The 11,400-nt window shown below is 44.7% G+C and overlaps 1 protein-coding gene across 2 annotated transcripts in view; it reads left to right on the top strand.

The window, feature by feature from the left end:
• LOC117994782 (aldo-keto reductase AKR2E4-like) overlaps positions 1-10,984 on the top strand; it is a 231,412-nt gene extending 220,428 nt beyond the window's left edge. The window contains exons 2-9 of one of the 2 annotated variants that reach the window (XM_069507987.1): positions 227-285; positions 3,519-3,617; positions 4,750-4,857; positions 6,062-6,133; positions 7,113-7,229; positions 8,001-8,174; positions 9,015-9,218; positions 9,892-10,984. In XM_069507987.1, the coding sequence (XP_069364088.1) occupies positions 238-285; positions 3,519-3,617; positions 4,750-4,857; positions 6,062-6,133; positions 7,113-7,229; positions 8,001-8,174; positions 9,015-9,218; positions 9,892-10,080 (1,011 nt within the window). In that variant the 5' untranslated portion in view covers positions 227-237 and the 3' untranslated portion in view covers positions 10,081-10,984. Of the gene's footprint in view, positions 1-200; positions 286-3,518; positions 3,618-4,749; positions 4,858-6,061; positions 6,134-7,112; positions 7,230-8,000; positions 8,175-9,014; positions 9,219-9,891 lie in introns of those variants that run through there. The other variant, XM_034982737.2, reaches the window with a different exon arrangement.
• The last annotated feature ends 416 nt before the right edge of the window (positions 10,985-11,400 follow it).

Here is an 11,400-nt window from a genome sequence, read left to right on the forward strand (position 1 = left end):
TGACCGAAGTGAGTGGAAGAAGAAGACATGTTGTGCCGACCCCACGTAGCGCGGGATAAGGTACGGAAGAAGAAGTATATAGGTATATCGAGATGAAGATGAGCACACAGCGATTAGCTAGCACCTTTAGCAGGTATCTCAGGCTCTCGCAGGCTATATAAAGGCGCTTCATCAGTCGTCAGCGTCATTCTCCGCCTGACCCGACGCGATGGTCATCGGGTGAACATATCTGCTACGATGCGGCGTTTTATCATTTCGTTGTTTTTCGCGGCGGTGTCCGGTCATGTAAGTTGATTGTACCTTTAATCTTCCATACTAATATTATAAACTAGCTGATGCCCGGGACTTCGTACGCGTGGATATAGGTTTTTAAAAATCCCGCGGGAACTCTTTGACTTTCCGGGGTAAAATAGTAGCCTATGTCCTTTTCCAGGTCTTAAACTATACTCCTGCAAAAAATCACGTCGATCCGTTGCTCTGTTGCGACGTGATTGAAGGACAAACCAACAAACAAACACACTTTCACATTTGTAATAAGCGTAGTGTGTCTGTCTGTTTGCTAGCTTTTCACGGCCCAACAGTTTAACCGATTTTGATGTAATTTGTTACAGAGGTAGGAGATATATCCCGGGGAAGGACATAGGCTACTTTTTATCCCGGAAAATTATAAAGATCCCACGGAAAATTTTAAAACCCTAAATCCATTATAAATACTATCTGTCCCGGCTTACTCACGTGTGTAGTCGACGTTAGCCCGACTAGTTTCGAACCCATCCGGTATTTATAATGGAAATCACTCACGGTAGTTTAAACGCTAAAATAACCTAAATCCACGCGGACGAAGTCGCGAGCATCATCTAGTAATCTGTAAAAGTCGTGGTTAGCGTGTTCGACTGCGGATGACGAAGTCCTGGGTTCGATTCCCGGGTCGAGCCAAAAGATTTGTTAGGTATTGAACTACTAGCCCGGAGTTGTCGGTGTTGCATCCAGCATCCCCGTGCCTCGAGATGGCAATCGGAGTATGAGGCGGGGGGGACCCACACGTCACCGGCGCTCGCCGCACAGGGCTAGCGCGGCGGCTGTGCGGTCGTGCGGTCGTGCGGGGCGTTTCCACCCCGATTGCCATTTCGACCTGTCGCACACTATACAGCCCTCGGTCATGAGCCTGATCTCTCTCCGTTCGTACTGGATTTCCGTCCCATCGAGCTATGAGAGTGAGGGAGTGGAGAGTGCCAGCTGTGTTTGCGCACACACTTGTGCACAATGCATAATTTAATATACTTAAACGTGAAAGTGTGTCTGTCTGTTTGTGATGAAAGATTCGTACGGGTGTGTCCCGGGATTTGATATAGGCAACTTTTTATCCCGGAAAAGCGAATAGTTCCATGCGGACGAAGTCGCGGGCATCATCACTAGTATGTACCTAATACCAGTTGGCTAATCTGCATGGATATAAGTATTTGTTTTGTTTCTTTGAATGTAATCAACAGTGTATTTACATAATTATTGTTTAAGTCTTAACCTAGGTTTTACAGAAGGCCACAAGAGATTACTTAAAATTATAATCAGTACCCTATTATTATAAATGCGAAAGTGTGTTTGTTTGTTGGTTTGTCCTTCAATCACGGTGCAACGGATTGACGTGATTTTTTGCATTAGATAAAGACCTGGAGAGTGACATAGGCTACTTTTTATCCCGGAAAATCAAAGAGTTCCCACGGGATTTTTAAAAACCTAAATCCACGCGAACGAAGTCGCGCGCATCAGCTAGTAGGTACCTAATTGAAATAAATTTTGAAAGATTTTGAAACAAAAAAAAAACTAAATCGAAATTGGTTTATCCGCTGCAATATTACTATTGCAGCGGCAACCATGCTAGAAAACATTTTATATCGAAAACTACATTTTACAAATTCTGTCTGAATTTTGTTTAATGCATTTAAAATAGGTGTGTTGGGTTGATTGAGGGTTGTTACTTAGATACTATTGTTTTTATATTAGTTACAATCTGTTTTGTGTGCCTTTTTAGGGTTCCGTACCTCAAAAGGTATGCACTTCGTTATTTGTATGTCAAGAAACCTATAGGGTACCTACTTCTTGTTGACCTAAAATCATGAAATTTGGCAGGTAGGTGGGTCTTATAGCACACGTAAGGGGAAAAATCCGAAAACCTTGAATTTGTGGTTAGATCACAAAAAAATTTAAATGTGTTCATAAACTAGGTAATAATTATTATTTTCAATTTTAAAAGTACAAACTATCAAGTGGGGAATCCATATGAAAAGTACCTGTACACTAATTCTAAAACAGATTTTGTTTATTTTTATGCAATATAGTTTTCGATTTATCGTGCAAAATGTCGAAAAAATACGACTGTACTACGGAACCTTTAGTGCACGAACCTGACTCGCACTTGGCCGATTTAAAAATAAAAAAATATTGGAAGCTGCCATGTTAGACATACAGATACACACCTTTTTTGCATGTCGGGGGTCAATACACTAAGATAATATAAATATAAGTTGCAAACTCACGCTCTAGAGGAAGAACCGGTTCGTAGATCTAGTTTGCTAATAATTGTAATTGCTTAAGGAAAAAATACTGGCCAAGTGCGAGTCAGACTCACGCACTGAGGGTTCCGTACTACAATCGTGTTTTATCGACATTTTGCACGATAAATAAAAAAATATTATGCGTAAAATAAATAAAATGTACAAGTAAAGCTTTCATATTATGATGTACCCCACTTGGTATAGTACTAAAAGTCGAAAATAGCAATATTTTGTTCATGAACACATTTTAATTTTTTTCTTGTGATGTAACCACAAATTCACGGTTTTTAGACTTTTCCCCTCATGTCTGCGGTCAACGGGAATCACCCTAGGCTATAGGTTTCTTGACTGACAAACGGACAGACAGACAACAAATAGTGATCCTATAAGGGATCCGTTTTTCCTTTTGAGGTACGGAACCCTAAAAAAATACCGGGCAAGTGCGAGTCAGACTCGCGCACTGAGGGTTCCGTACCATCGTTCAAGATATTTTAATACTTTTACGTGTAACATCATCATCATCATCATCATGATCAACCCATCGTCGGCTCCCTACAGAACAAGGGTCTCCTCTTAGAGAGAGAGGTTTTGGCCATAGTCTACCACGCTGGCCATGTGCGGATTGGTAGATTTCACACACCTTTGAGAACATTATGGAGAACTCTCAACATGCAGGTTTCCTCACGATATTTTCCTTCACCATTAAAGCAAGTGATATTAATTAATTATTTAAAGAAAAGTTAGAGGTTAGGTGCCCGGGATCGAACCCCCGACCTCCGATTAGAAGACGGACGTCCTAACCACTAGGCTATCACAGCTTATGTGCAACACTGTAATGTGTATACGCACTACAGTCGTATTTTTTCGTCATTTTGCACGATAATTCAAAAACTATAACCCTCGGTGCGCGAGTCTGACTCGCACTTGGCCGGATTTTTCCCTTTACGTTTTGTCGTTTGTTTTCAGAGCGTACCGGCCTGCAAAGTGCCGTCGGTGAGACTTAACGATGGGAACTTGATGCCGCAATTCGCCTTCGGCACTTGGCTCGGATTTGATGAAAAGGAGGTAAGGGAACTGCCCCCCAATTGTGTAAAAAATAAATAAACAAATTCTGTCCTTTGATTGGCTGTGATAAAATATAATGTTGGCAACACCGCGTGATCACTATGACGTCACCGCCCCTCCAGCCGGACGAAAGAATGGCGGCTGGGCTGACGCACGGTTGGGTCGCGTGGGACAAGTCACAAGAAGCTTCACTTTCTGTTTAGACTCCAAACAAGCAACAGTTGAATCAATATACGGGTTGATTTAGTAATTTGAGAGTTTAATTTCTTACAATAAACAGCGAATCAACAAATCAAAGGGCAGAAGAGCAGGCGATTACGATAACGATGAATACGTTTTTCTTACATAATCGGGGGACTGTTTTATAATATAATTTATCTAAGGCGTGAAACTTAACTCCTCACGCGCCATTATGTGTTAAATTTCATGTCAAAAGTATGATTTTAGTGCTTACCCATGGAGTTATGGTGCGTGAGGAGCCATTTGTTACGGACCCGGCGTGTGCCACTACTTAAAAAATAAAAAACAAAAAAAAAAACCATTCTAAAATCATCTTCGCCTTTCTAATGAAACCGGTTCGGGGCACACCGCCGGTTGGATAGTTTCAAAGTCAACGTTAGAAACATTTTTATAGGATACCGCGAGACGTGTTTATTTAGACGACACTGTTTCAGATATTTTTTATAATTTTTTAGTGTTTTACCTACACTTCAAGGAAATTATATAGTCCAGATCATAGATAAATACACTGTACCTGTCCAGATTGCAGAAAACTCCGTTAGAGCGAGTACTGTCGGCGGTACAGCCGCCACAGACCTATGTCCAGCTGTGGACGTGTATCGGTTGATGATGATTGTTTCAAAACTCGGCATAATGTGTAACTAGCTTATGCTCGCGACTTCGTCCGCGTGGACTACTCAAATTTCAAATCCCTATTTCACCCCCTAAGGGGTAGAATTTTCAAAAATCCTTTCTTAGCGGATGCCTACGTCATAATAGCTATCTGCATGCCAAATTTCAGCCCGATCCGTGCAGTAGTTTGAGCTGTGCGTTGATAGATCAGTCAGTCAGTCAGTCAGTCAGTCAGTCAGTCAGTCACCTTTTCCTTTTATATATTTAGATGATATAATAGGTGCCAGTGCCAGTGACGGACGACTCGATGGGCAAGGCGGTGGAGATGGCGATCGACGCGGGCTACCGGCACATCGACACCGCCAGCATCTACAATGACGAACACCAGGTATGCTCCAACATAAATACCAGTATCGCCTTTTTTTCGCCTCAGTTTTTATTTTTCACTAGCTGATGCCCACGACTTCGTCCGCGTGGATTTAGGTTTTTAAAATTCCGTGAGAACACTTTGCCTATGTCACTCTCCAGGTCTTTAACTATGCCCATGCAAAAAATCACGTCGATCCGTTGCGACGTGAAGGACAAATCAACAAAGTGGGTACTTTTACATTTATAATAAGGGTAGTGATTTTATTTAAAAAAAAAACCGGCCAAATGCGAGTCAGGCTCGCGCAATGACGGTTCCGTACTAGTCGTATTTTTTCGACATTTTGCACGATAATTCAAAAACCATGATGCATAAAAATAAATAAAAATCTGTATTAGAATGTACATGTGAAGACCTTTCATATGATACCCCACTTGATATAGTCACTCACTTCAAAAGTTGAAAATACTAGTTATTAGTTCATGACCACAATTTAATTTTTTTTGTGTGATCTAACCCTAAATTCACGGTTTTCAGACTTTTTCCCCAAATGTCAGCTATAAGATGTACCTACCTGCCAAATTTCATGATTCTAGGTCAACGGGAAGTACCCTGTAGGTTTCTTGACAGACAGACAACAAAGTGATCTTATAAGGGGTCCGTTTTTCCTTCTGAGGTACGGAACCCTAAAAATCAAAATTCAAATAAATGATTTGAATTTTGATTTTTTTTTAATAACATCACTACCCTTATTTCAAGGTAGGTACCTACTCTTTTTGTTAGTCGTACAGAAGTACACAGAATATGTTACTGGTTCATTTAGATACAAGCTAGTCCTTGACTGCAATCTCACGTGGTACCAAACTTATGATACAGTCTAATAATAATGGAATGGATGTCACTTATGTGACGTTTTGTCGGTCTCAACGACAGAGACAACGCTCTACGAATCTCTTTCCATAGGTTGATGTACAATATTTTCTTCCGCATACTGCACGTCTTTAGTCCTGAATCTAAGAAATAAATAGAAAGCTGGAATAAATCTCTGTTTAGAGATAAGCCATTTCAATGTAAGTAACTTAATTTATTACTATTATGTACTACAATTTCGGTACATGAAAAATAATAATAAAATAAAATAAGAATAAGCCATACTTTTGACATGATAATTGACCAAATATGGCGAGCCCTTTCTCAAAATGTATGCATTATATTTTGGTTTCAGGTGGGAGCAGCGTTGAGCAAGAAGATGGCAGAAGGCGTGGTGAAGAGAGAAGACCTGTTCATCACCACCAAGGTGAATGGTGATGTATTTGGTACATTCTAATTTTTGAAATGCTGAAGATGATTCTGAAATTGACATGCGTTAGCGTTGCGCTTCTTTTCTTCTTTGCGTGCCGCCGACTAGTGAAGGTTGGCAGTCAGCTTAGCGTATTCTACTCTGTTCTTCGCGAGGCGAAATATTTCTGCAGCACTCGCGATTGCCGTCCACAATCAAATGTTGCGCAGCCAGGACTTTTTCTGCGACCGACGCCTCTTCTACCGGCAACGTTTTCCATTATGATGAGTTGTAGGAGTTCGTATTTCTCGTGCCTAAGCACGTAGGTGCGCTTTTTTTTTTTTTAATAGATATAGCGAGCAAACGAGCAGGCGGGTCACCTGATGTTAAGTGATTACCGCCGCCCATGAACATTTGCAGCACCAGAGGGGCCGCCGATGCCTTTCCGGCCTTTTAGGAATTTGTTGGTCCGCCCCTTGAATAACCCCATGTTATAATCTAGTGGGAACACCGCCGATGGGAGTTGGTTCCACAGTTTGCACGTGCGTGGAAAGAAGGATCTGGCGCAGCGGACGGTCGAAGTGCACCAGACACCCAGGTGGTGAGGGTGAAATTCCTTACGGTGGCGCGCGGTGCGGTTGTAGAAAAAAGAGGGTGGAATGAGGTCAAAAAGCTCCTCAGAGCCCTCTCCATTATACAGGCGATAGAACACGCATAGGGAGCTAACGTCTCTGCGGTGCTCCAGGCTTTCCAACGAGCCGGTTAGTTTGGGATCGTCCACAAGTCGAACAGCCCGCCTTTGGATCCGATCAAATGGAAGGAGTTGGTACTGGGGTGCTCCAGCCCAAAGGTGGGAGCAGTACTCCAAGTGAGGGCGGACTTGCGCCTTATAGAAAAATGCGCTTGGAAGTTATCAATTCCCGAATTACCAAACGACCACAGCGAGGGAGGTCGACAAAAGTTAGAAGAGAACATCTTCTCATCTATTTGTTTTCAGCTATGGAACGACGCGCACGCGTGCGACTCCGTGGTGCCCGCGCTGCGCGAGTCCCTCAGGAGGCTGAACCTCACGCACGTGGACCTCTACCTCGTCCACTACCCCATCGCCACTAAGGTATGAGAGATGCCAATGAGGGTGGGAACGTCTCGCTAACCCAGTGCGGGAGAGCGCTGCGGGGGACGCCCCGCACACCCGTACATCACTATTAATTTAATTTAAGGACCTCCCTGGCGCAGTGGTGAGCGCTGTGGTCTTAATCGTGGGAGGTCCCCGGTTCGATTCCTGGCAGGGGTTTGGAATTTTATAATTTCTAAATTTCTGGTCTGGTCTGGTTGGAGGCTTCGGCCGTGGCTAGTTACCACCCTACCGGCAAAGCCGTGCCGCCAAGCGATTTAGCGTTCCGGTACGATGCAGTGTAGAAACCAAAGGGGTATGGGTTTAATAAAAAACTGCCATACCCCTTCCAGGTTAGTCCGCTATCATCTTAGACTGCATCATCACTTACCACCAGGTGAGATTGCAGTCAAGGGCTAACTTGTATCTGAATTTAAAAAAAAAAAAAAGAAAAGGTAATATTCAAACACCAGTTAGGTAAAATGTATAAGGCTCATCAGACATTACCTCAGTGTTTCAATCTATTGGATCTGCATTTTATTGAATAAACTAGCTGATGCCCGCGACTTCATCCGCGTGGATTTACATTTTTAAAATCCCGCGAGAACTCCTTGATTGTCCGGGATAAAAAGTAGCCTATTTTTTTCATCCAAATCCGTTCAGCCGTTTTTGCGTGATTGAGTAAAAAACATACAAACATTCACACTTTTTTTTAAACATTAGGTATCCTTAAAGACCTAAAACTCCGCTATATTTTATGTTATGTTTCAGACGGTGGCTTTCAAGCCGTATGTGGACATAGACTACCTGGAGACTTGGCGCGGCATGGTGGAGGCCAAGAAGCTGGGCTTGGCCAAGTCCATTGGCATATGCAACTTCAACCTGGCGCAGCTGCAGCGCCTGTGCGCCAGCAACGACGTCAAGCCTGCCGTGCTGCAGATAGAGGTAACCACATATGTTGTACACGCTGTAACCAGAACGCCAGCAAAAACTTAGCGTCATTGTTTATATTACCTAAACACAATCCAATACCATAACCATTTGCCTCATTTTGTAGTTTTAGTGATTTAGTAATTTTCAAACCAGCAATGTATATCGTGCAAAACTCGGGTCAATGCTCCACCTACGATACATTGACTCCTAGTGACCTACTTACGCAACGTTCGTTGATCTCTAGCGTCAGTCAGATGTTTTATTTGCAATTGATCGTGAACTTTTGCAAAATATATCGCGGCCGACGCTCTGGCCACTAAGCTACGGCACGCTGCTGCCAGTGACGTGTATATTGATGCCATCTAGTAGCGACACTTTGCAGCTATCGAAACTACTTTCAAAGGCTCATATTACAATGCAGCTCCATTGCTGGACATAGGTCTCTTGTAAGGATCTCCACACTAGAGGTGTCAAAAAATAATGTACCTAATACATTTATTAAATATTTAAATGTATTCAAGATATTCGTTTTTAGATGAAAACAAAATTGAATACAAAATACAGTACGTACTAACTACTAAGTAGTGAAAATTTGAGAAAATCCTTCCTAAAAAATAACTCAGGCGTTCGATCTTTGATCACGCCATATGTTCTTGCGCTGCCTGAATCTAGCCGCTCCCTGCGATTCGTTTGATATCGTGTGTCCACCTAGTGGGGGGTCTTCCAACGCTGCGCTTTTCAGTGCTAGGTTGCCTTCCTACAAGCTCGGGACCCCAACGTCGCGATGTACCTGACATCGGCGTACTTATGTACAAAAGTGCTAGTACTAGTGCTTTAATTCTTCTTCCTCAGACGAACCTGAACCTCCAGAACCCGGAACTAAGGGAATACTGCCACGACCACGACATCGCGGTGATGGGCTACACGCCCTTCGGCTCCCTCTTCCCCGGCCGCGCCAAGCCGGGTGCTCCTCCTCCGAGAGTGGACGACCCTCAACTTGCAGCCATCGCCGGGAAGTACAACAAGACCGTGCCTCAAGTGGTGCTGCGGTATCTGGTGAGTGAGAAAAAAGAGGATCGTTCTCCGAGCTGGTGTTTTGTCACCGGCCTCACTAGGTCCGGTCATTGTATCCTGGAACTTGTATAGTGCTCCGGTAAGAAAACTCTGTTAGCGCGATCGAGGATTCTGCAGCGACATCTAGTTTCTGAAAGTTCGCGCACTCTGCAACGATTGCATTCTGTAGATTCATCGTATGTTATCAAATATCATTTAGTGCCAGTATGAGGTGATGACTATAGCCCGGTAAAGTCAAACCTCAACCATCAACAACAACCACAGGAGCTGCGTCTCGCGCATCGACAGGAGCACTACCCCTTTTGACCAAGGTAGCTGCCAGCTCTCGGGTCCCCCGTTGACTCGATAACCCTTTTTGAAATTTCTTCAAAAAAAGCTCGAGCCCCCGGGCCCCACGGCCCCAAGGTCTCCACACCAAAAGGCACGAATATGAAGCTCCCATCGAGGTTTTCATATTTGCGCCTCTTGGAGTGTTCGGCGCTGATGGCCGCTGCACCCGCCACAGAGGTCACCTGAATGTGGGATGCAGCTAGAGTGTCTGCACACGTTGCATCCCAAACAAGCGACTTCCATTTTCCATCTTCCACGGCACGAGCGTGGAAGATGGGCAGGTCCAATTTTATTCCAGCTCTAATTCTATTTTGTTCGGTTTCAGTACGAGCTGGGCGTGACGCCGATCCCCAAGTCGGTGACCAGCTCCCGCATCTCGGAGAACCTGGACGTCCTGGACTTCCAGCTGGACGAGTTCGAGCGCAAGCAGCTGAGCAGCTACCACAACAACTACCGCACCATACCCGTCACCTTCTTCAGGGACGCACCCAACTATCCCTTTGAGTTACCATAAACAACACTGATTTTGTTTGATTTCACTACCACTTTTATAAGTCACATCAACGCCGACTAAGGGATGATTTATGCTAACACGTGGCGGGCACGAGCCGTGCCACGTACGAAGCGCGGACAACCCTCCACCTCCCATGGCCCCACCGACCTCTCGGTTATATGGGAAGAATTGCGGGAGGGCGCCCGTTCGGCACTTGCTCTTAGCGTTTCCCCGGGGCGTCTTCTTGCCGCCCTACTAATTATTTGGTCTCCTCCTTGTCCCTTAAGCTCACTCTCCCCCCTTGGGCGCTAGACGTCACTAGCACAGCTGAGATCCCCGCTGCTGCACCTATACGCTGCTTCGCCTCTTATGCCAATGGTGCGTGAATCCCCGTAGCCGGTTGTAGTTCCCCGCCGATGAGACGAGGTCCGTGTAGAAGACCGGCCCCGCTTCCCCGCGTACGATCCCATCCAGCGTCGTCACCCGCAAGTCCTCATAAAGGGGACACTCCCACAGCACATGGTGCTGCACTCGCACGCCGGGCTCTCACACTCGCACGCCGGGCTCTCGCACACGAAGTGCGGACGAAAAAACATCACGAACAAATGCTTCACCGTGTGGCGTATGCGCCTCATACGTGGCACTGCTCGTGCCCGCCACATGTTAGCATAAATCATCCCTAAAACCGAATGTACACCAATGAAATACAGACCTTATTGCTTGACGTCAAGATTTTAAACACAAGAACAACAAAGACTCGTGCAATCTCACTCATAATTGGCGCGTAGACCAATAGTGGACAGACGCACGGTATGATTGACAGAGATATTTAAAAACATTAGATTTCTGCGCAAGTATATCGGCATAGCTTATATTATGTGGTAGTAAGTAGGTACTGTACATGAGTCTTGGAAGCGTATTTGTAAAAAAAGTACTGAATAAAATCAATTTTCAAAATAAATATATCTATCTATCTAATTTCCAGAGATTACCCCCTACAAACTAACAAACTTTACCTCTTTATAATATTGTCCGTCCACCTAGTGGGGGGGTCTCCCTCACTAGGTGGACGACATCAGACGAGTCGCAGGGAGAGCCGCTGGATGGCGGCGGCGCAAGACCGTGGCGTCTGGAAGTGCCTACAAGAGACTTATGTCCAGCGGTGGACGTCTATCGGTTGATAATGATGATGAATATTGGTATAGATATACATAGCACGCGACAGGTCGAGATGGCAATCGGGGTATGAGGCGTAGGGACGCCCCGCACACCGCACGTGCTATCCCGTATCGGCGGGTGAGTAGATACGTATCTCGCGATCATTGCTGTCAAACGTCCGGC

This window comes from Maniola hyperantus, chromosome 27 (assembly GCF_902806685.2).
Source record: "Maniola hyperantus chromosome 27, iAphHyp1.2, whole genome shotgun sequence".
In the NCBI taxonomy this organism is placed as follows: domain Eukaryota; kingdom Metazoa; phylum Arthropoda; class Insecta; order Lepidoptera; family Nymphalidae; genus Maniola; species Maniola hyperantus.